Below are 25,830 nucleotides of genomic sequence, written 5' to 3'. Positions count from 1 at the left end.
TCCGGCATAATTATTTATTTTAAATTTTGGAGTTTTAAATTATTATTAAGTTGTGTACTTTATAAAATATTTTAATATTTGGATAAGTCGATTGGGTCATTATTGCATTTTAAATTTGATAAACATAGATATTGTGAAATATTTAATTGTTTCCCTATTTATGTCTAGTTTGTCTCTGCAAGAGTTAAAGTGCATCCTAGACTAGTTTAAAATTGCATTTATATAATTGATCCATTGCATTTGAATTGTTAAAATTATTTAGAGTTTAAATATATTAGATTTTATAAAGTTGTACGTTTCAACTTATAATATTGACTCCGATTGTCCATTTTAAGCACTAGTCTTTTACTCTTGATTCATAATCCATATGCTGGCAACTGTTTCATTTCTTTCCATTGAGGAATTAATATATTCATTTGTTGCATTCATTCTTTATTTAAAATATTATCACATTTATACAATCATTCACTTTTATTCTTAACTCATAATTTGCAAATTTGAATTTTTTCTATGATTTTGGACGTTTTGGGAAACTTTCAATATATTGGCATTCTAACCAATCAGCTTTAAGCATCTTGGATTTAAAGTTGTTGTCCAAGATCAGGTACACCCGCCTCGGTTTTCCAGAGCCAGAAGCGTAGGGGATTTGGATCGCATTGATCAATCCCGTCAAGTTGGCCTTAACCGGTTGGATATCCCAACATCGAGTAGGCAAAGCTCGTAGGATTCCAATTTGCGGTTTTGGGAACCAACAAGTCATGCATTGTTTCATTGAGTGGGAAGATTTTCATACATTATCCAAGTTTGTTTTTATTTTTTCAAGCCAGGAGTTGTTAGTTTTAGAGTAAAAGAAAGAAAGAAGAGAACCAGTTTGATCATTTCCAATTCATATGCCAAGTTGGGAATATCTTTCAATTTTGATCATTAAATCTACCCAAGGATATTGAATTAGTTATTTGAAAAAGGGAGTTAGAATAAGCAGTGCACCCACCTTGGTGTGGTAGAGCCAGAAGTGCAGAGGGATTTGATCACATTGATCATTCTTGTTCGTTGGCCAGAGCCCTTGCTTGACCTTGTCATGAGAATTGGCAATTATTTAGGGTATAAGCAATTTGTGGTTTTGGGAACCAACAGGGCCAAAGTAATAATCTAATATTTAAATTAAAATTAAATGTTGTATGGTCCCAACACTTAATAATAATATCTTTCAAGCCCTTTTTATTGATCAAATATAAGTTTGGTTGTGTCGGCCAATTTGACCTCTTCAAGAAACTTCTCAAAGCCTTTTATAAGGTTGAGTTTGGCATAGTGTTTTCTTGTATTTGTGAAGCATTGTTGCAATTTCTGAGGTGTACGATCCTCCCTATTCTGTATTTGCAGTTTCTATGGGAGTAACTCCTCATCCTAGTCAATCATTGGAGATATCACTTTAAATATTTCACTTTGTACTTCATTGTCAAATTTATCTCTACCATGTGGAAATATAATTACAAATATCTAGTTCTTGGCCATTCAATGTTGTTGGTGTATACTTTGTGTTGATGATTCAATTTTGTATTTGCAATAATCTTATGAAAGAGGAACTATTTATGATTGCATTCTTCAATGGAAGTAGCAGTGTTGCAAGGAGTGTTTGGAAGTGTACCAAAGGATTGTCAAGTATTGTTGATTGAGGGTCGAAGGTGTCAAAGGTACATTTCCCTCAAGTATTTTTCCTCGAGTACTTTCGTCGGTACTTTGCTAGGGTACTTTTCCTTCAAGTACTTCCCTTGAGTACTTTGTCATCAAGTACTTACCTCAAGTGTTTCCCTCAGGTGTTATTTCCCTTGAGTGCTCTATCCTTAGGTACTTCAGTCAGATACTTCCCTTGGGTACTTCCCTCAAGTATTTTCCCTCAAGTACTTTTTCCCTCAATACATCACACTAGCATGAGACATGTGGTGGAAATTTAGGTACCGTGCAATTGGGTACATTACAATGGTATCAGAGCTAGTAATCTTGCCAACCTATTAGGAAATTCAGATTGAACCATTGCACAATTGATGGATTCAAAGATGCGTTAAGAAAGCTAAGAAGTCAGCAAAGCTCAACCAAACCTAGAAAGAGGATGGAAGCAGATTGGAAAAACACACAAGTGCATGGAAAATGGAAGAGAAAGGCCACATGTCACACATGCCTCAAACCAATACAGAATCGGCAATCCTAATTTTCACTCCAAGGATCAAGCAGGACTGGAGTTGTCACTGAAGCAAATCAAGCAAGAATGAGTTGATGTTGGATGGCATACAAACATATCACTCAAGGACTACATAGACCTAAGGTAGAGGTGCCCATTCTCCTAAGGAGATAGAATCTACAGCATCAATCTCAATCACGAGATTGATAATGAGGTACTTAGCACTGTGAGCCCTATGAACAATGAAGTTATACCTATATTAGAACCACAAGAGGATTTGAACATTGTCCCTTCCAATGTAATACATCCAAATTTTCAAGGCAACCAAAAGGGGAGGAAGATGCTTGCACAAATTTCATTAAACTAACACCAATGATCAACTTAATGGAAATGTGGACTCTATCAATGATACTTTGAATGATTGAGCTCTATGAGTGGTTGATCAGCTTTAGGAAGATTATATCGATGATCTCTTGCAGGGGCAACTATAGTCGGTTGATTATGGATTTCATTCTTTAGTAGACCATGAGGCGTGCATGTTTACAATCTCTCCATGTGAAGGGTTTCCTCATGGAAACAAGAAGATCTACAAGAGTTATGAGATTCCAGAAGAGATTGATAGCATCAAAGCTTCAGATCTGAGCATTTGTGATTGCCTTCAATGGGATACTAACACTAAGAATGGCAATGTTTATAGCAAAGTAGACCAGTGGAAGCTTCACATTGATTTACTCGTTTTACCTAAATCCAATTGTATGCATGCAATCATGTTGCAGCATGGAGATTGCAACGGGCACAACTACCAACTTTCATGCTTGATTTGGGATCCTAGAGCTTCGCAATGGACAAACACTATGATGGTGGATTGCCTGAGGGCAAGCAATCTCTGGGTAGCAAGGATTTGTAATGTCCCCAAAATTTAAGCCACTTAATTTAATTAATTAATTAAGTGCTTGTGGTCACAAAAATTAAATAATATTATAAAGGACTTCTTTAATTAATTAATTTAGTTATAAAATAATTAATACTGAGGTTTTGATCACCAAAAGCCACCTAAGTGGATTGTGATCCAAAATCAATCAAATTAAGTTAGTTGTGTAAATTAACACAATTGTTAATCAGTTCTTCTCTAAGACTGTTTGAGAGCTCCAAACACTCAAAGGCACTTGTCAACAGAATCTCATCAATGAGCATCTCACCTTTAGCCAAAAAAAAATTACAAATAGGACTAGGGCCATAATAGTCATAGCACAACAAAATTTAACAAAATAGTTTCAACCATGCCCAAAACCAACTCATACTAGACAAATTAGTAGAAGCCACAAGACGAAAGGGAGCTTAAGTGTTTGAATCCAATTACTTGTAATTCCACAGAACATATGTTGCATAAATAGATCCCTTCATAATGACAACTGAATTTGTGCAGTTTGTCTTAGCCATTGTTAACCCAGTGTTTCACAAATTCCAGAGCTGGTTTTCAGGTGTTGGAGTACTCTTGTTGTTGCAACATGATTCACTTGTAAATGATTTGGAAAAATAGCAGCTTAAGGAAGCTTATACCTCGCTCTTCTTCCATTTATTCCTCCAAACTGAGTTTTCTTGTCCAAATTCTGTTATGTTTGACTTTCCTGATAAGTAACGATGTTTCAATCTTGCTCATGTTAATTGAGTTTCTTTTACAATTCAGCACTTGAACAACTCAATTTACAACACTAAATGTTATTTTCCTAAAATAACTTGTAATAATTTTGGTCAGCAATTTATTTAATATTTTAGCAAATTCTGATGATGTGTGATGATGAATGAAGTGATGGAATTTCTTTACTGATTAAGGATCAAAACTAGAATATAACAGTATTGTACCTATAAAGAGCGATAGGCATCCCTAATAATGGAAGATATTGCTTGGGCATGCTTGCCTGCAAAAGATAAGAAATCAAAAGATCAAAAACTGCATGCGAATGAACTTTATACAGTATAAATAAAAATACAATCTCTAGGTGATTACAAAGAAAGTTTGTTTTCTTTTGTCATTTCAGGTCAACTCTACCGATCTCAAGTACAAAGAAAAGTTACAAGTTCCATAAATATGCACTAGTAGCAACAGATTTCTATGCATAAGATAAAACAAAAGAATGTATACAGTTAGACAGGAATAGGGCACAAAAACTTACCTGCGGGCACAACAATGACATGCAATATAAGTTGGTATGTGACAAAGTTATCAAAGAACATGGAAAAGAATGGATTGTCTTACATGGTGGTACCTTCATGGGCAAGATTATATGTACCTTCAACCTCTTGCAATAAAGACCCTATCGCAAGTAACTTTTTTAATTTAAATTTGTAAGTATTTTTTATTAATTTTGGCCACTTGCAATGTATTATTTTAACACTTAATTTTGTTTGTTTCCTCTCGGTTGCTAGCTCCTCTGCCGCTGAGCAGAATTGGACTACATACTCATTTATCCACCTTGTTGGCCTGGTTTTTCACTTTTTAAAATTCTGCAAAATTACAGTGAAAAATCCAGTTACTTTTTGAAAATTAGGGGTTATGTGTTTTCAAATTGATGTTTGCCCTAGATAAAATCCCTAATTTGTGTTACGCTAGTGTTGTTTGTGCCCTAAATCTCAAAAATGGGGTTGCATTTGTTCGCATTTTCAAATACACACGGGGAATCGTTTATAAGCCCTAAAATACTTTTAAAAATAAGCCCTTTATTATATGGTTTTCACGCAGTCTTGTTTTTTTTCACGAAAATCCCTTTCCCTAGTGTGTATTTTCTTCTTAACCATGGGTTTACCCTGAGTCAATTCGCGCAATGTTATTTTGAAAGCCTTGACCTTTGGAGAGTTTATTTCATTGACCGTCGATCAAAAGAAGATCAACAATGGGTGTATCCCCACATCCTGAAAAATGTCAGAACTTTAAACAAAGCGGGGAAGCACAGTTGTGAAACCTATCCCTGCAGGTCTCGTTCTGTCTTTTTTGAAATACTGTAAATCATGCAAGTTCATGACCGTTAGATCTTGAGATGATCGACAATCGTCACTTCCCCAGAATTCAAAAAATGCACACTAAATAATGAAAGCGGGGAAGCGAGGTAATGCCACGTGGAGTTGGTGGGTCCATTCCTATTTGTGGGCCCGGAAAAAGAAACATGTCAGAGTAGTTGACAGATTGGCGTTACCTCATTGGATAAGCATGTTGCAAGAAAAAGAAAGGTCGATCTTACAGAACCATCAATCAAGTAAAGATCAACAATCATCGCTTCCCCGCATTCTAAAGATACTCGGATTTTAACCAAAGTGGGGAAGCAACCTTGTGACACATGGATAAAGTGGGACCAGCTTTCAGTTGGTGGGCCACAAAAGGAGTTGTTAGAGCAACTAACAAGTTGGCCTTCTCTGATTGGTTTAAAATGATGACAAGGATAGACGAAAGTCAAATTTATTGAGTCGTTGATCAGATTAAGATCAACACTTCTCGCACCCTTGCATTCTGAAAATGCCTGAAGTTTAACAAAAGCAGGGAAGAGAGGTTGTGACATGTGGACATGGTGGGGTCAGCCACTTTGTGGGTTACCAGGTAATGCTAAGTTGGATAATGTGCCAAATGTTGTATCTTGATTTGTCAGAGGTACAGTGTGTAAGCGAAGGTGGATGCTAAGTTGGATTAGTAGGCCCGTATTTTCAAAAGAAACGCAGTAATAAGAAGGATTACTCAGAATCATTGATCAAAAGATGATCGACGATCGTCACTTCCCCAGATTCTAAAGGTGTGCGAAGTTTAACTAATGAGGGGAAGCGAGAAGTTGACATGTGTTTGACTTTTCAAAAGAGTAATGCAACTATTATATTTTACAACTTGATCGTCTGATTTTGTGTAAATGGATGGCTAGGGTTCAAATTTTGCGGCACGGCTTGAAATATGACTGTTAGAACATTAACTCTGATCAATGTGAATTCTTGTGGAGCCAATTGCCATAAAATTTGCGATTTCTCTCATTATTGAGTACAAAGTTACAAAATTCTCAAAGTGCGGAATTTTTCAAAGCTCAAACTACATTTTCTCAAAGCAACGAATTGCAGACGGAATTCTCAGTAAAGTAAACAAATTTGTCTGGGTAAGTACTTAAAACCTCTGGTTAAATGAGCAATTGCAGTTGTATTGAGATAGTATAGATAAGATGCCTCCACGAAGGGACTTTTCAAGAAAGATAGATTACTAGTTGAGGGTTGTGCATGATGATTTCCTGGAATAATTGCCACAATCTACTAATGAGTTGTCCAAAGGAAAAGAATTAATTCGAAAAAACCCAAAGTTATTGGTCAACGAGGGTTTCTACGACAAAGCAAATTGGTTAAGGGATGCTGAGATATCTGTCAAGGGTTTAGAGCTTTTTCACAAATGGTTTTCTAAAAGAAAGCATGAGACTCCTCTAAGCAATGTATGGGAGTTTGACATTGGCAAGCTAGTTGTCCCAGGGGTTTTCTTCGATGATGATTTGTTGGCCATGATAGCAAAGAGGTATGACCCTATGTCAAGGATAGTAAAAAATCATGCTGGGGGTAATCTTTTCAAGGTTTCACTAAAATAATTAGGGAGGTCTTCAGATTAAACCCTAACCATGCAGTACATGAGAAAATTGACTTAGAGGATTTGCAAACCATGTATGATGCTCGGAAAGTATACCTAAGAGCTAGGCCACTATAGGAACATTTTACTAAGATAGGTCAATTGCCATTAGTAACTGTGAATACCCCAGAGCCATTGTTAAGGAAGTACTTTAATCCTAGGGCTTAAGCACTCTATTTTTCTCTTTGCAAAATATTTAGAATGGATGAGCAGGATCACATCCAAGGATCTATTGTTTTTATCATTGCTTAGACATTGCAATATGGCATGAGCTCAATTTTTTATTTTGCCAAATATTTGGCAGAGGAAGTTCATAATGGATTGATAGGTATCAGTAAGGGCAAAGTAGAAAAACCTTTTGGCTGGTACTCTATGTTGATGTATATGTGTCCATACAAGGGTGTCACCTTTTTCTCCAAGGTGATGAAGCTAGAGCTAGAGAAAGATGGAAAAAAGCTCCTTGTTCAGTTGTGGAGTGCAAACATGACATGGGGAGGTCACGATGCTAGCTTCGTCAAATTTGACAAGTATTTCACTTCCAAGCTCAGGATTCTATTTATTGGGGATAACCCTAGAATACCTCATCCCTTGTTGGAATTAATTAGACCAAAGGATCATGCCAAAGTATTGAAGGTGAGCCATAACTAGGGAGACATTATCCCATATTCAATCTCTATTGTGTTCAGAGTATATGGTTTCCTTGGAAAACCACGTGTTGCCATATCAAGTGCCTTTGAAGGTGGGAATTGCATAACTCTTATGGCAAATAGGAGAGTTAGAAGAAAAAGAGCTGATAGGCATATCTAAAGGTACCTTTTTCTCTCAGAGCACTATTGTTTACAATTTTGTTTTTGTCAAAAAGGGTTGGAGGCAATTAGAAAAATTTCTAGACAGAGATCAGATGGCCTAGTCCCATTCTCGTTTTATAGATCCTAAGAGTTTCTACGATTTGTTCAAAGAGAGAACAAGAGCTAAATCTCACGAACATATTGTTTATTTCCTTGAAGATATAATTAGAAATCATTTTTCACTACAAGAACAAGACGTTAGAAAAGAAAAATGGAAAGTGTACGATAAGGTGCTTGAATTTGTCAATGCTTTTGAACCAAAGTATAATCCCCTTGCTGATAAGAAATATTGGGGTGCTAAAATAGATATGCTAATGAATAATTTTGTTGGGTTTATGCAAACTTTAAATGAAAAAAAATGCAATTTTGACTCAAACTTATCCAAATAAGGCCATTGAGGTACAGAATAGGTTGGCTAGCAGAGCAATCATAAACCCAAGCAATATACACTACCTAGGTATGTGGTAGCAAAGAGTGTACAGCCTGTGCCTCTTTATAAAAGACAAATTTCTGAAAGCCCACCTGCTACCAAGAAGCAGAAACTAGAACAGGGTTCTTCTAGGATGGAAGAGTATCCTCCCTCGTAGACCCCTATTCGAATAGATGATAACTCCTTAAGGGAGCAATTGAAACAGATAGGAGGTGAAAGAAATATTGTTATAACTACTATAGAAATAGGAGCACCTGAAGAGCCTCCTATGCCATCATTAGCTCTCAGTGTGAGAGATTGTCAAGGTAAAGAAATTGACCCTATAATTGAACAGGCGTCCCATAAGTTTTGAGATGATGAAAGTTTCATAAAATCTAGAGCGTTTACCCAATTTTTGTGGAGGAGAAATATTAGCAATTTATAGGCGAGATGCAAAAAGATTAAAATAGAGCAACCTGATAGGCAGGACTCTAAAATTGAAGAAGAGCTCAAAGCTAACCTCATAGAAGAGTTTGCACAAATAACCCCTAAAGGGGGAAGATAACTATGAAGACTCAAGAGTCATGATACTACCAGAATGGGACATTGCTAATGCAATGATTTTTTATTTAGTGAGAAAGCCAAAGGACACCTAGTTTAAAACTGAGGAGGAAGTCTTGCAAGCCCATAAAGGGTTAAAATATAATGATGATCATCAAGCCTTGGTGATATTGTCTAATCAAAAAAGAGACAAAGCTAGAATGCAAGAGCTCTCAAATTCTGAGCACATAGGCAATCTCATGGTTTACAAGGTAGATGAGGTGAATAGCGACACAATTGCCCAAATGACCAAAGAAACGGTTGATTTTGGAGTTCTGGTTGCTGCCAAGGATAAGAATAAATTCTTGGAATTGAATAATAGATTTGAGCGGGTTTTGGATGCATATGAAGAAAGAGGAAGGAAGGTACATCAACTCGAAGGTACAATTCCTCTAATGGAGAAACAAGTTGGGAAAGGAAAGGTAGGCACACAACCTGGTCAGCTCAAGATTGCTTATCCTCCTCATCCTCTAGTACCACCTTTCAATACCATCCCAATTATAGAATATCCTGATACCCCGAAAGAACCCCAACTCTACACAGCTAAAGAGTTAGAAGATGAAAAGGAAAAACTATATTCAATGCATGTAGAATTGTGCATTAAGCATGAAGATAGAATCAAAGATACAATCTTGTATCTTGTGGACAGAGTTGGTTGGCCCTCTTTTTACTTAGAATTATCAAAGTTGGTGGAGATTTGGAATGAGTTAATGGGTAATGAGGCAGCTTTAAGGCCAATTTTAGATAAGTGGATTAGTAGGGAAGAACTCATCATTGCTTTTTGCTGTCATGCCATAGATTTTTCTAATGAACGGGTTGAGAGAACTTTTGATCAAGTTAATGACCTCTTGGAATTTGATCACAGGAGACATTTGTTGCAGATAAAGTTAAATAATTGTTTCATTAAATATTTGGGCAAGAATTTTGATCTTTTTTCATGTGATTAAAAACTATAGGCCAGATAAGGGAAAAAGAGGAATGGGCTAAAGAATTAAATGAATTGATGAGCATCAAGCTTAACACAGCTGTGAATAATGAAAAGTATATTTGTTTTGCCAAAACCACAGAGGAGATAGTACAAGTACAATTTTTTTTTATTCTTTTAAACAAGATTTTCAAGAAATAAGAAAAATTGGAAGAAGTGTATTAAGAAGGGAGCAGGAAATTTTAAATTTCAATTGGCCTGATGACCACTGTTTGACAAGTGGGTAACTGATTACTCACCAGCAATACAGCTATTGCAAGAAACAGTTGAAGCAGAAAGTGTAGACAAAGTAGTGGTTGTAGAAAAGGTACAGTTGGTTAATGTGTCAGTTCAAACAGAAGTAATAAATGAAGAACAACCAATTGCAACTGTGGATATGGCAGCCCAAACTGATGACATGGCAGAAGATCAATGAATTATGATAAATATCCAAATCAAAGAACCTGACACATCAAGTGCAAACCAAGCTGCCCCACATCTGGAAGAACAACAAATACAATAGAGCCAATCAACAGATATAGAGGATCAGCAAGAAACTGTTACAACTGAATTGGTCCCACCACAAGGAGATGAATGATAAAGACATTCTGTTGAAGAGATACAAGGAAGTGCCAAAGTTTTGTCTTTTTGTGATAGCGACAACTTTTGTCTTTTTGTAAATCTTTTGTTTTGAGGACAACTGTCCTTTTCCCCCTATGCCCGTAGCTTGTTGCATCTCATACTATATGAGTTCCCAAGGCTAGAGGATGGTTTGAATTCTGTGTAATTTTCATAGTTATGACATTTGCAGTCAGTCCAGTCAGTTTTGTGTGTCAATTTTTGTGATATATTCATTTTGCAAATCTGAGAATACAAGTGAACATCGAATGACATTCTGTCATATTCACAGTTATACTTGAGTTATACTAGTGAATGTATTGTTTTCAAAGAAGATCAATACCAAGGAATGTTCTGTAATTATCTGTTTCTCTAAATTCTGTCTCCATTTTTATATGTTGGTTATGTTGGGATTGAATGAGAAAGATTCATACAATTTAATGCAACTAGGATAGGTTGTATATCAATTTGTTGTTGCTTTTAATTCAAGGAATTAAGTGCTTCAATAAATTGATAAGATTTTCAGTCATATAAGTAGGATATTCATAAGAATGGGGTTTAGGGTTAATTGCTGATAAAATTAATTGTAAGGCAATTAATTAGGTCAAAGTTTTGCCGGGTAGACTATGTGTGACAATGGATAAGGCATTGATCATCAGTTTAGATGCATATTGAAGAAATCATGTGGTTGCACAAAGCGCAAATATAAATCAAATCAACTTTTACTTTTTTGTATGATGAAACAAATTGCTGGTCAGCACTTATTTGCAATAGTTTTTCCTTTGAATTATAGTTAGCTGTTGTAACCAAGGAATATTTGCAAAGCTAAGAAGAATTGTGACCATTTCTGCTATAGGGGATAGATTTGAAGAAAAGAATATCAAGGAGTGAAGTGTGAAGGAAATATCAAATATCCAGTTATTTTCATCCCTAAAGTGCACCCACCTTGGTTTTGCAGAACCAAAAGTGTAGAGAATCCCTGTGATTTTGTTGAAGTTGGTCCAGATCTGAAGATTTTCCAGTTGATTATAGGAAGTAGCTACCCTTAGACTGAAATTCATCCTCTGCAACCTGGTATTAGGTCTTTTGTAACTTGGTAGTTTTAAAACACCAACACACTCAGTGAAGCGTAATCAATTAGGCTCTAAAAAAGCAAAAGACTTGATGTTTGTGCACAACAACTTGTGTCTTCTATCATGTAAGGACCCAAAATACAAGAAGGGTGCAAAGAAGCTTTGGGATGTGCCACCTAAGTTTGTTGATTTGGATAAGACGATTGACAATCTTGCTAGAGCCACACTGTGTGATATAGATGATGCAAAGGATGACGTGGCACCCTCTACTGCTGGTGGAACCGGTTATGGTTCCAATGATGAGGATGATGAAATACTTATAGCCATTGAAGACCCCAATGATCCACCTTCTTTAGATAATCCATTTGATGACTAAGAACACTTTATTATTGAATCATGTTTCAAACATTACTGAACTATAAGTTATAACTATGTCTATGTTTTGTGAATTTGACTTGATGAATCATAATGTTTATCTTTGGCATTAAGCATTGATGTATGGACAAGCATCATAGATTCACAGTATAAAATGATTTAGTTTTAGAATTATGTGTATTTCTCTTCTTCTTTTTTAAATCTAATGCACATATGTGTGTGTGTGTGTCAATATATCATGAATCCACAAACCAAACTCTCGAACCTAAATCACATGGCAAAGTTTGATGGCTATTGGTGAACCTAAGAAGAATATATAAGTTCTCAAATATGAGATAGGTGTATGCACCTAAGATGTTGATGTGCTTCAACATATTCCTCTTTTTTCCTTTCTATATGAGAACATTATTCCTTTAGCAAAGTTACTTTTCCCTCCTACGGCAAAGTCCCCTTGACCACCTAAGGAAAACAAGTGAGCCATTGGTATGTCCCACTGTAAAAACGACCACGAAGTGAATATTTTAATGATCTGATGCAGAATTCACAGCTTTGTATCAGCACAACTCATTGACATATGCAGCTCCTTCAATCCAGTGTCCCTGGACTCATCGTAAGTCCAATGAATTTATTAGTTGTCGAGCAATGCTAAGTCAAACGGGTCATAACAACTCGTTTCCATGAATTGGCGAGTTATGGCATAACTTGCCAACCCCGGGTCCATGACTCGCATCAGCATTAGCCAAATTGGGCCAGCATACAAAAGTTATTTCCCAAAAAAAATTCACTTATGTCTTTTATTTCTCCCTAAAAGTCATATTTGATAATTGTGAAAAGAAGAGAGGAAAAGTGAAAGAGAAAGGAAAAAAAGAGGCCATAGGTTTGCATTAAGACCATCAAGGAGTCCATGGCAAGACTTCTCAACTCATTCAAAATAAGTAAGTGTTAAATTTTTTAGATTTTGTAAAAAAATGTCAAAAATTTATGTGAGGTTATTGAGGAAGTCATATGTGAGGTGTGTTTACCGTACAAGTAAAGAAATTAACACATACAGACAATAATAGCAGAATAGCAGAATAGTATTCGCAATAGTAGATGAATGATGATTTACAATGATCCCGGACGGGATATAAATACTACTGCCGAACTTTCCCGAAGGAGTCCGTCGGCCACCATTATTCTATCCGCTACAAACTATTTACCGCCGGACCGTCGGCTACAAAAACAACACTGCCGGAGCCATCCAGTCGGCTAACACCATCCCCCCCAAAAAAAACAATCGTCTCCTGACGACTCAAAATTAGGAGACAACTTACAGACTACAGAAAATCTAGAGAGAAGGGGGCGTCCCAAAAGTGTGGGGTTGGCGACTAACTCATACACCTGTTTTGTCCTGATGCGGAGATCTGTCTGGATCTGAGAGTTGACTTCGACGGCCTCCTTTAGAAGAAGTGTCGCGTCCATGGCCTGCGTCCTGGCTAACTGCATCTCGTGCTCAACCGCATCCTTATCTCGAACCGCTGCCTCTGTACTTTGCTTAGCCAAGTCCTTCTCCTGCACCGCGGCTGCCAAATCTGCCAGTAGTGCTGCCCGCTCTGTGGCCCATGCTGCCTGCTGGTCGGCCAAGTCGGTGGCTAGTTTCTGTCTAGCCTCAGTCTCAGCTGCCAATGATCGCTCTGCTGCAACCCTGTTCGCCTCCGCATGCTGACAACCGTAGTAAACATCTTTGTACAGTCCCACAACCTCATGTGCCAGCTTCATCATAGGAGTGTCAATGGGTCCCAATTCCGGTTCCGTGGCCTAATCGGCCAGCATCTCAGCTGTCTCCGTTGCCGGCCAGCCCCTGTCTATAAAGCAAGTCTCAAATCGCCGAGGACAAATCCCACGGATATATGCTCTGATCAAGTGCCACTCCCTCCGCCGAGTCAGGGCCTGAATTGCCACATCGTGGCCCTTCTTCAATGCAGATTTCATAGTCCTGAGGTAATCCCGGCACCTGTCCTCGTCTGACCCATAGTCCTCCTTGGCGAAGGCCTCCAATGACCATTCTGCATCACTGTTTCCCTCCTCGTCAGCGGGAGCCATGCCCACATCCGATGCCGCCGTCTGTGTTGTTGGCGCAACCACGGCATGTGGCATTCCCTCCTCCTGAATCTGAGGCTGGGGTTCCGGTGGCCATGTTTCTGAACGCCTAGGAGACTGAATGGAGGGACCCCGCTTCGTCGGAGTGAGTCGGAACTGCTGCCTCAGAAACTCACTAACTCTATCCATCACCTCCGGTTGGTCGACCCGCGCAAACTCCATGTTCATCTCTGGTACTCGCTGTGCTGACTCGGCCTCTGCTAAAAAAGATGATGAAACGGTGACCACTGCATCACAATCAATGACCTCCAACCGAACCTGTGGCTCAGACTGTGGTAGTGGTGACTGTGCGACAGTGACATCCGCTGATGTAACTGGAATCACCTCCGCTACAGCCGTCGGCAGTGGCTCGGCAATTATCCGTGGAACGGCATCCATTATTGCGTGTGGAACCACCTCCGCCACTGTCCGTGGGACATCTGCCTCCACTAGAGGAGTCATAAGAACCGGGGCATGGTGCTGACCAAAGGCCGGAATAACCGTCGAAGAGGTAGTCAAGTGTGTTGAAGTTGACAGCTGAGGCGAGGTAAAGAATGTGGGCCCACTACCTGCTGTCTCACCGTCAACTTCAGCCGATGTGCTCTCCTCTTCTTCCACAGATTCAGCCCCGTCACTCATCGAAGTGCCCTCCCGTCCGCTATCTGTCTCTCCAGGAGGGGCCAATTCGCGGAGTACTTTCTTGTGGCCAGTTGCTGACCCTCCTGTATCTAGGTGTCGCCAGTAGAATATGGGAGGCTCCCCGTCTGCCAACTTGCCCCGTGGAGGAGCCTCAAAGCCATCCATTGGGATCTGGTGAACTGCTGCCTCTAGAAACAACCCGATGGCATGGTGCGGCATGAAAAATGTTCGGTGCTGGAGCGTCATGAATTCTTCCATCCTGTCGGCAAGCACTGAGGCCCAATCATGTACCACTCCTTGCATGATACCATTCATAAACACAATCTGCGGCAATGCGATATCTGAAGCTCAGGTGGCACCTATCAACCTGCTCTTGATGACGTCCATGATACAACGCCAATGACCCTCTCGAATAGAGTCCCTACGAAGCCCTCTGCACCTTGTCCCCTGGACTGCTGCCTCCCTCTCCATGGGTGTAAGGTCCCTGCATACTAGAGCTATCCAATGCTCCTTCCGTTCCTATGACAGTTTGTGATTCTTTATTTCCACTTTCTTCCCGCCAGGGCCAGGAATGCCGAAGACCCTGGTGAAATCTCTTGGTTTAAAGGACACCGTCATCCGCTGCTTTTTGTACAAGAATGTACTTGTTCTGCTCTGGACATTGTATGTCTCTATCATGGTGCGCAATACTAATTCGAACATCCGAATAAAAAAGATGGGAAGCTGAATAGCCCAATGTACCTGTGCCCGTATCAAAATCTGTTTAATCTGGTCTGCCTCCGGGGTCTCCTGCCACCACTTCCGGCATTCGCTTCCACTAAGACTCTCAAACTGGACGGTGAGATAAGTGAGTTCTTCCTTGGTCTTCTGTTTCTTGCTACTGGAACCGAAGGGGCCTGCAACTCGAATTCCCGACGCCAAAACTCTTGAATGCTTCTCCATATTTGCTACCAACTCTTCCACGGCTTCCACTTGCCCGCTGACTCCATGCAGAAAAATGGTTTATTCCTCCTATTGCATGCAAGCTGAACCAATGAAGTGCTAGCTAAATAACCATCCGCGCAGTACCATCCGTGGAAGGGAAAAAACAAGCCGCGGAAAAGCTTCACACCACGCACCGGCTATTTAAATTTCCCACGGAGAAACTGAGACGGAGGAGGTTGAAGTTTCTTAACCCGCGGCCCCTGTGGTGGAGATGTGATGGCTTGAGAGCCCGCGGGACTTTATCTTCTTCTCCCGCAGACCATTAGTTTCAATTCCTCTCTCTTCCTTCGTGATCAAATTTTCGCTGACCGCCACTACCCACTCATAAACTTCTATGCACTTTTGTAAGAAGAACTGAATGAGACAACCCCCTCAATTGAATATCATCGAATTTCTGACAATCTGTATTCGGACTGCAAAGCAAATTATTCCCACCATGCTGCAAAGTAATAAGTTTTCTCTTGAAAATGCGACGGCTCTTGAAAACGCGACGGAGCACGACTAAGTTTTTCTTCTTGTCCGTCGTCGGGGAATTCAGACCATCCTCATGGTTGCCATGGTCACGGGAGAGTTGAATGAAGACTCCCTTATCTGCCTGTGTGAAACTAGAGCTTGACAAAAACCAATTTCCAACTGTGCGTCAAAGAATTTCCATACCCTGTTTCATGGCTCTAAATTTACCGTTGGCTTGGAGATCGCTTGTTTGCTGCATTTGCTTAAAAATTTCGAAAGCTGAACCCTGCAAATCTGACAATGATTGCGTTCCCTGAGACAACATTTGCTTCAAGCGTTTCTTCAGCGGAAGCTGTTGCCCGCGGAAGCTTTTCCGTCTTCTCAAACGCCCGCGCAGCTTTATTTCTTCGAAAGGTGTTACCCGCGGGGCCTCCGGCAAGTGTTGCCCGTGAGGCCTCCGGCAGGTGTTGCCCACGGGTCCTCCGGCAGGTGTTGCCCGTGAGGCCTTTCCGCGGCTTCTTTTTTTTTTTTTTTTTTTTTTCAATTCCTCAAATAACAGGTACCTAAGGCATCTTTGGACGCCACCGCCGCCAGAGAACGCTGTACTGATGACAAGGAAAGATTCAACGATGGCGAGAACTTCCTTACACGATATGGTTTCAACTTGGATCCGTTAACTGGCTGGGCTATCTCCTGTCCGTCCAAGGTTGCCAATTTCATTGCCCCAGTGTCGCCAATTTCTCGAATCTGATATGGTCCAACCCATCGCACTTTGAATTTGCCCGGCTTGATTTCATTATGGCCGTCATACTTCAGTACTAACTGTCCCGGCTGAAATCTGCTACGTTTCAGATGCTTATCATGCCAGAGTTTCCGTCTGTTCTGCGCCACTTCTGTTGCCCACTGTGCCAACAACCGTTTCTCCTCCAGTTTATTCAAATTATTCAATCGCTCTTGTAGGCTTCCGTCATCATCCAGTTTGTTTTCCAACGCTATTCGGAGACTTGGAATCACAAATTCTGCGGGGACCACTGCTTCCTGTCCAAACATTAACTAGAATGGTGTGTCCGGTCGTCACTTTGTATGCCGTGCGGTACGCCCAGAGGGCAGCAGGTAAGTTCTCTTCCCAATCCGCACCTTCCACCGCGCAGGATACCAGAATTTTATTGGTGGCCTCTGCCTGCCCGTTTGCTTTTGGATAGTATGGAGTCGACAGTGAATGATAAATTTTGAACTGAGTGGTGAGCAGTCGAATAACATGATTAACAAAATGACCTCCCCTATCACTTGTTAATTGTAATGGGATTCCATACCTTGTGATGATCTGTTCATAAATAAATTTTGCGGTACTGACGGCCGAGTTATCTAGTAGCGCACAGGCCTCCACCCACTTGGTCAGGCACTCCGTTGCAACAATGATGTAGCGACACCGTCAAGTCTTGCTCACCCTCAGTGGTCCAATGAAATCTAGTCCCCATCGCTCAAAAAGTTCCTACGCATGAGAGGGTTGAAGTGGCATGAAATCTCTCTTCAGCGGCTTCCCAGTCCGTTGGCAAGTGTCACATCCGACGACCCATTCCCGTGCATCATTGTACACCATCGGCCACCGGAGTCCTGCGAGCAATATCTTCCGTGCAGTGGTGTCAAGCCCCATGTGTCCTCCTGCGGGACCCTCATGTGCTTCTTTTAAAACCTGCGGTATCTCTTCTTCCAACACACACCGTCGAAGAATATGATCCGGCCCCATTTTGTAGAGCAACCCATTGATTAATTGAAATGTACGACTCCTGATTATCAACTTGCGCCTATCATTTGGTGACATCCCTGTGGGAAACTGTCCTGTTGAGAGGTATTCACCAATATTCCTGTACCACTCCGGCAGCACCCCAATCTGAAACAGCTGTGCGTCAGGGAAGTCGTCATTTACACCATCCGCTGGTTCCCCTGTTTTGATCCGTGACAGGTGGTCGGCACTGACGTGTTTCTTTCCTGGCCGGACAATGATTTTGAAAGTAAATTCCTGCAACAGTAGCAACTATCGGCTGATCCTCCCTTGGATGATGGGTTTGTTAATCATGTACAACAGGGCCTGGTGATCAACATAAAACACAAACGGTGTAGCAAGCAAATAATGGCGGAATTTTTGCACAGCATAAACCATTCCCAAAGCTTCTCTTTCAATCGTGTTGTAGTTCTACTCGGCCTTTGATAGCAATCGGCTGGCAAAGTATATTGGATGATCCAATCCGTGATTACCAGTCTGTGCCAGGGTTGCGCCGATCGCATAATTGGAGGCATCCACATGAACATGAAATTCTTTATTCCAATCCGGATATGCCAGGATGGGTGCCGTAGCCAGTCGTACCTTTAGGCCTTCAAATGCCTCATCCTGCTCTTTCTCCCATCGAAATGCTTCTTCCTTGCACGTTAGCTTATCTAACGGCTGGGACACCTTGGCAAAATTTTTAATAAATCTCCAATAATACCCTATATGTCCGAGAAAAGATTTTACCTCCGTGACATTAGTAGATGGCTGCATTTCTAGAATGACTCTCACCTTGTCAGGATCCGTCTTTAATCCTTCCTTACAGATAATGTGTCCGAGCAGTCTGCCGTGTGGAACCATGAATCGGCACTTCTTGGGGTTCAATGCTAGCCGGGCCCTGCGACATCTCTCCATACACTCACCAAGTGCTGCCAGGTGTCCGTCCTCTGTGTTAAATATTGACCAATCATCCAAGAAGGCCTTGAAATTTCCCACAGACATCTTGTCGAAGATATGCAGTATAATCTGCTGGAATGTGGCCGGTGCATTACACAACCCAAAAGGCATCCGATTGTACGCGTAGACCCCATCTTCAACAATAAACGTCGTCTTTAACTTATCTTCCTCCGCTATAGAGATCTGATTATATCCGGAGAACCCGTCCATAAAAGAGTAGATTTCATGTCCCGCTACCTCCTCCAGAATGCTATCTGTGAATGGAATCGGAAAAGGATCTTTGATTGTTACTACATTCAGGCATCTGAAATCAACGCATATCCGGATCTGAATAGTATCCTTCTTTAAGGAAATGACTATTGGTGACACCCATTCGCTGGTCTGTACTTTGAAGATAATGCCAGCGTCCAACATCCGGTTGATTTCCTCCGTAACGCGTGCGGCATAGTTCTTATTCATCCTGTAGGGTCGCTTCCGTACAGGTACAGCTCCGTCCACCAGCGGAATGCGGTGCACACACAATTTCGGCGGTACTCCTGTGAGGTCCTTGTATGTCCATGCAAACACATCCTTGTAGTCCTTAAATATCTTGAATGCCGCAGCCTTCAGTACTAAATCCCAATTATCTCCGACTAGTATGTTCTTCGGCTCTGCCTCGTCCCCCAAATTCATTGTTTGCAGTGGAGCTTCGTTGTACTTAATTGTCTGACCTTTACTGAATGCATGGGCGGGTGTAACATCCAACGGTGCCTCCCCCTCCTTTACTTCAGTAAACTCTTTTGGATATTCATTCTCAATTGACAGAACATTATAGCTGTGTAATAATTCATAGTCCCCCATTTGCCAGTGATAGAGACCATTGACAGAATCCAAGTCGTCATCCGTTGTTCCTCCATCCAATCGGAGGACACCCTCCTGATCCGGTTCCATCCGTCGTCTACCTTCATCGTCCTCTCCGTCAGAATCTAATGACAGAGCCTCTTCCCCTACCATTTGGGTATGCAGATCAATGACGAATCAGCGGCCTTTACTTTCCAGGGATAAAGTGTTCTTCTTCCAGTCGTGTCGAGCACTTGCTTCGATAAGCCACCCACGGCCCAGGATGGCATCATATCCTTTCCTTTTCAATGGAATCACCACAAAATCCATGAGGAACGGCTGGGTGCCAATGGTTACCGGCTGTGCCATGAGGATACCTAGTGGTTTAATTCCATGTTGATCGGCGGTTAGTAGCTGAAACCTTGGAGGCCACAATGTCGGCTGTCCAAGTTTCCTCCAAGTTTCTTCTGGCAATACATTTACGCCGGACCCTCCGTCCACTATGGTGTCTGTGAGAACATGCCCAAGTATCCCCATCTCGACAACTGCAGGGTGCCGTCCGGATGTCAGCGCCAACAACATCCGATCTTCTCCTCCGGCAACAATTTCCTTTTCTTTCTGTCGACTCGATTCTCCCGGTAACTTTCCCTTCTGTAGGCTCGATTCCCCTGCCATATTTGAGAGAGCGGAACGAAGTTGGGGCATGGTGAGAAGCAAATCACTTACCTTTACTTGCACCTCCGTTTGCAAAATTTGTCGTACTATGTTTTGTTCTACAGAATTTCTTGCTGAAGTGGTGGCGGTGTCCAGAGGAGTTACTACTTGAGATACTTTTCCAACCTCCGCTCGTGCTGCCGCAAAATTCTCCTTTTCTTTGGCGGGGTCCGGGTATTCTTTTGCTTGTTGCCGCGTAATTGCCAGAACTTCTTCCTCCTCGGCTCCAACAGTGATCAAGTTCACTCCGGATTTTGGACATTTTGAGTCATCGTGATCGCCGGGTCCGCACCATCGGCACAATAGTTGAGGTGTATTTGCTGTTGGACATTCCCGCGCAAAATGTCCCCACAAGTTACATGCTCTGCACTAAATAATTGGTCGTCCGTTTGCATCATACTGAATCCGGCTTCTGCTTGTATTGGTATTATTATTGTTGTTATTTTGTCCACGCCGATTATTCCTGTAGCCTCCAGATGTAGCGCCGACGGCATTCGTGTTTCCGTTACTACCTAACGGGGAGGCCTCCTGTGTGAGAAGCACCTGCGGAGATCCTCTTGTTTTCATGTTAAAGGGGCAGTCCTTTGTCGAATGTCCCATGATCTAAAAGATGTCACAGAATTGGTTCTTCGGACACGATCCTTTAGTATGACCGTCGGTCTTACATTCCGTGCACCACAATTCATTACCTTTTGGCTCTTTTTGCATATTTTTAAACTCCTTCATCATTTGAACCATATCCTTCTGTAAGGCACGAACCTTTTTGTTACTACCTTCGTCGTCGCTGCTATCATCCTCAGCGGATGCATCATCATCAGCGGATGCATCATCATCAGAGTCAGAGGAGTTGATTTTCTTCTTCTTTGTCTTCTGCGCACTTTCAAGGTCGAGTGCTCTGTTGTAAGCATCGGCATATGATGACGGTGGCACAATTTTCATTTTCCTTCGCAATTTCGAGCGTAGGCCGTCCACAAACCACCTTTTCTGCAATCCGTCCGCTGGCTTGCTTTCCATTTTGTTTATTAAGTCTTCCAATCTCCTGGCGTAGACACGAACAATTTCATGCTTCCCTTGCTTGGTATTGAAAATTTCCGCTACAATTTCATTATCATCCTGCAAGAGTTTAAATTCCGCCAAGAACTCCTTTTTAATGTTATCCCATGTATCCAGCTTCTGCGGATCCATATCCGAAAACCAATCAATCGCGACACCCCGTAGGGTTGCCGGAAATTGCCTAGCCCATTCGTCGGCATCTATGATTCCATTTGCCCACCAGATTGTCTCACATGTCTTACAATGTCGGAGGGGGTCGGCTGTACCATCGCCTTCAAATTTTGGTAATTTTTCTTTGGGTCCCGCCATAACTCTGGAGGTCTGCACTCCTACAGTGGTCGGCACTCCCACACCAGCAGTCGGCACTCCCACACCGGCAGTCTGAACTCCCACACCGACAATCTGTACTCCCACACCGGCGGACTGGTCTCCCACACCGGAGGGGTCGACAGTTGCAAACCTTGGTGAAGACGAATGATCCTCCGAAATTGTTTCCCGCGGAAGTCTATCCTGGACGAAGAGGTCACTCCACGCTCGTGCTCCGTCGGCACTGCGAGCCGTGCGAGTTGATGCTCTCCCGTCTGAATTTTCTTCCCTCGGCGAACACAAATTCAAGAACTCCTCTTGTGCTTCTTCCACCAATTCCACCCGCTACCGAGTCTCCTCCAACAATTCCTCCGCACTTCGGTTTCCATCGGCAATCCTCTGAAATCTTCGTTGACGTTCGGCTTGTTGTGCTAGAATTAAATTCTCTTGCGCAATACGGATCCCATCTTTTCCCTTTGCCTTATTCCGATCCTTGTTAAGCTGATTTGGCATTAATCTTCATTCCTCCCACCTTCCAGATTCATAAGGCAACGGCGCCAAATCTTTACCGTACAAGTAAAGAAATTAACACATACAGACAATAATAGCAGAATAGCAGAATAGTATTCGCAATAGTAGATGAATGATGATTTACAATGATCCCGGACGGGATATAAATACTACCGCCGAACTTTCCCGAAGGAGTCCGTCGGCCACCATTATTCTATCCGCTACAAACTATTTACCGCCGGACCGTCAGCTACAAAAACAACACTGCCGGAGCCATCCAGTCGGCTAACAAGGTGGGGGAGACAATGTAGTACAAGTGGTGATGGATAATGCAGCAAGTTATGTTGCTTGTGTAAACTTTTATCTTTTTAAGTTTTGATGAATAGGCATTTAAGAATATATTTATAATTTACTTAACACGACTAAATTTCTTATTACTTTAAAATTGTTGTAGTTAAACTTTTGATGGAGAGGCACCCGAAAACTTGTTGGTCTCCATGTGTGGCCCATTGCCTTGACTTCATATTTGGAGGATATTGGTAAAGCTTGAATGGGTGAATTCATACATTGAAAGGGACAAAAATATCTACAATCATGCATTGGTTCTTAGCATTATGAGGCAATATACGAGACAAAAGGAGTTGGTTAATTTTGGTATCACGAGATTTCTCTCAAATTTTCTCACACTAAAATCTTTGATAATATCAAAGGCAGCTTTGAGGCGCAAGTTTGTTGGTGAGGAGTGGACTTCCTCATCTTATGCTATGGCCACTACAGGGATAGTTGTAGTGGACTGCATTTTGGATGAGCCAAGTTTTTGTACCCCTTGTGGAGACATATTTATTACAATTTAACATTTAGTATTTAGTATTTACTTTTAATTTATATGAACTTATTTTTTTGTTTGCATCTTGTTACTTTGCAATTTTTCTTATTTTTGTTTAATTCGTGACTTAACTACTTTTGTTCAACATTATCTATAGTTCGTTAAGCACTTGGTAGTTCTCCTACGAGTTGTTGACGTGGGGAAGCTCTCTATGAGCTATATATATGAGGGTAGGGTGAGGGTAGGGATTGAGCCAAGTTGGTTATTAGATTCATATATGCAAGAGTTGAGGATAGATATGGCCCCATTTGGGAGATAATTGATGAGAGATGGAAAAACCAGCTTCACAGGCCCATCCATGCAGTAGCTTATTAGCTCAATTTAGCGTTTTATTTCCGTATTGACTTCAAGGCGAATGAGGAGGTTCTTAGGGGCCTATATAAAGCGGTATAAAAAATGTGTACTGATGGCACAACCTCCAATAGAACGATTGAGCAAGATAAATATAATAATGAAGGGGTGATTTTCTCAAGCAAGATATGCACAGATGCTTGAATAGAATTGTAGCCAAGTAGGAATATATTCTTAAGTTTGTAGCTTAGAAGTTGTGCATTTTAATATTTATTTGCAATTTAGCCTTAAAGTTGGAAATGAGACTAGATTTTTCTTTTACTTATTTCAGATAAATGGTGGAAAATGTTTGGGCCCTTAACCCAAAACCCTCAAAAAAATTTCATCTGTGTTTTGACTCAAACAATCACCATCTTGATGTGACCACAATTGGTCCATGTTCGAGCACATCCACTCGAAGAGGTGTAATAGATTGTCTCTAAAGGAGTTGAATAATCTTGTCTTTGTTCATTACAACTTCTGTCTTGGGGCTAGACAGATTTTGGACATTGACTCCTCTCTAATCACTCTAGCGAAGATTGATCCAGAGTCTTAAGTGGCTCATGGAGACTACCGATTCCATCTTCATTGAGGACCATGAGTGGGTTAACCACGCAAATGGAGATGCTAAGGTTGTAGCTATGGCAAAGGAGGATAGAGCACGATCTGGCACAAGCACAACTGATGTTGATCATTGTAGCACCTCACAAGTAGAGAATATAACTACTCAGTCATCTAGGACCTACCTTAAATGCCTTTATAGGAGACATACAGACTACTCTGAGGCTGATGATGAGGCTAAGCTAGAGCTTAAACCATAGACTTTTTTTGTTTACACGAATGTTTGGGAACATTTGGTGTCATGAATTTCCTAGATTTTGTATACATTCGACAATATTTATAATTCTAGATATCTATGTTTTCTATTTCCTTCAATTACAATTTATGTTTGTACTTATGTGATGGATGTATGTTTATATATGTGATCAAATTGCCTTCTATTTGATGATATTATAGTGTCACAAAGCTTTATTCAATAATGGGTACATGAAACAAGTTTTATACTGTAAAAATCTCTAAATTTCATTTATTGTGCACATCTAAAAGAAAAATCTGTAAATTGTTTTTACACAGCCAGCACTAATGAATACACACATTTTTCCTATTTTCAAAAATACCCAAGTGATACTAAATATTCAACACACAATAAAACTTAGCATCAAGACCCCGTGCAATAAAAACAGTTCATGCATCAACTCTTTTGTAATGACCCTGCTCAAATCTGATCCCAAAATGCTGATAAAGGTTCAAGAAAACACATTGCATACAAGGGTCATATGACTGATATAAAATTCCAGCTTGCTTTTATGGCTCTTTCCTTCACTTAGCATCAATAAAAATGCTTGCAAGAAGAATCTGAATTGACTACACAATGACCTAACATGAATGTGCAACTTATTTTGACAATATTCAATGCATATATGTGACCGAAACTACTTGCAATATGCAGCTACAGCAACTAGTAATTTTGACAAACACTTGGTATGCAGAATTATAACATTATTTATGCCAAAAAAGAGAACCTACAGCCAATTGACATTTTGTCAAACAATTGGCATGCAAACTAATAAGCTGATCATGAATGATAAGTACATATTCAATTACACCATATGAGACCAGCAAATTACGTCTCCTTTATTGCACATAAAATGTTAACTACAATGCTAGTATGAAATGGCCAAGACTCTTGGCTTACATCCGCAAGAATAATGCTTAAATCTGTTACAACTTTCACCTACAGCCTTACCTTCTAATATGCATCTAAATGATAAGAACAATGCATGTAATATCCAAAGGAACCTAATTGTAGATGGCTGTAATAATTTTCTCCAATGTTGCCTTACTGCTTTGCTTTTTTCTGATCTGCTTTTTCACTTGCTTTTTTTGGATCTGCTTTTTCGCTTTGCTTTTTCGACCTGCTTTTTCAGATCTGCTTTTCGGACTGCTTCCAAAAACTCAAACCCTCAGGTAGTCTGAGTATACAAATTAAGCTCAACTTGAAATGGTTGAATACCACTTCCAAAGTGCAACCCTTCAAAAGGTCTTTCACTTCCTCAGTTATGCAATCTCTTGAAAGGTATCGTTCTCAAGAATTATGCTGAATATTTGCAGACCTGGATGGTGCCACAAATGCTCAAAGAGAATGGTAGTAGAATTATCAATTCCTGTCTATCCAAATGAGAGGCCAAGCCCTCTATTTATTTACTTTTCTAAGAAGTTACTAAGGACTTCTAGAAGCATCCTTTTCTAAGAAGTTACTAAGAACTTCTAGAAACATCCATTATAAAATCTCATTATAATGCACTTTTATAATAAAATAACTTTAAAAAATAAAAAGTGCAACTCAACTTAGAATTATAACATGTAGGTCCAATATAAGAAATAATGATAAAATATAAATAATATCTCCAAGAGCATAATAAACCATCCAATCCCCAAATAAATGCCAGAATGACTCTCTCGTCACAACCACCCGTCTATGAGAGTCCGTGATAGATTGATCCGACACGCAAAACGATGCCAGCCAAAACGGG

General features: G+C 40.7%; 1 protein-coding gene across 2 annotated transcripts in view; it reads right to left on the bottom strand.

Moving 5' to 3' along the window:
• Window positions 1-25,830, bottom strand: part of ISPD (Nucleotide-diphospho-sugar transferases superfamily protein) — a 224,407-nt gene that overhangs the window by 178,052 nt on the left and 20,525 nt on the right. For both annotated transcript variants that reach the window (XM_089820899.1, XM_089820900.1), the window contains exon 4: window positions 4,040-4,095. In XM_089820899.1, coding sequence (XP_089677025.1) covers window positions 4,040-4,095 — 56 coding nt within the window. The remainder of the gene's footprint in view (window positions 1-4,039; window positions 4,096-25,830) is intronic.

This window comes from Cupressus sempervirens, chromosome 3 (assembly GCF_028749045.1).
Source record: "Cupressus sempervirens isolate cs-2001-9-10 chromosome 3, ASM2874904v1, whole genome shotgun sequence".
NCBI classification, from domain to species: Eukaryota; Viridiplantae; Streptophyta; class Pinopsida; order Cupressales; family Cupressaceae; genus Cupressus; species Cupressus sempervirens.
The sequence above is the reverse complement of the archived record's forward strand: the minus strand, read 5'-3'. Positions and strand labels throughout refer to the sequence as shown.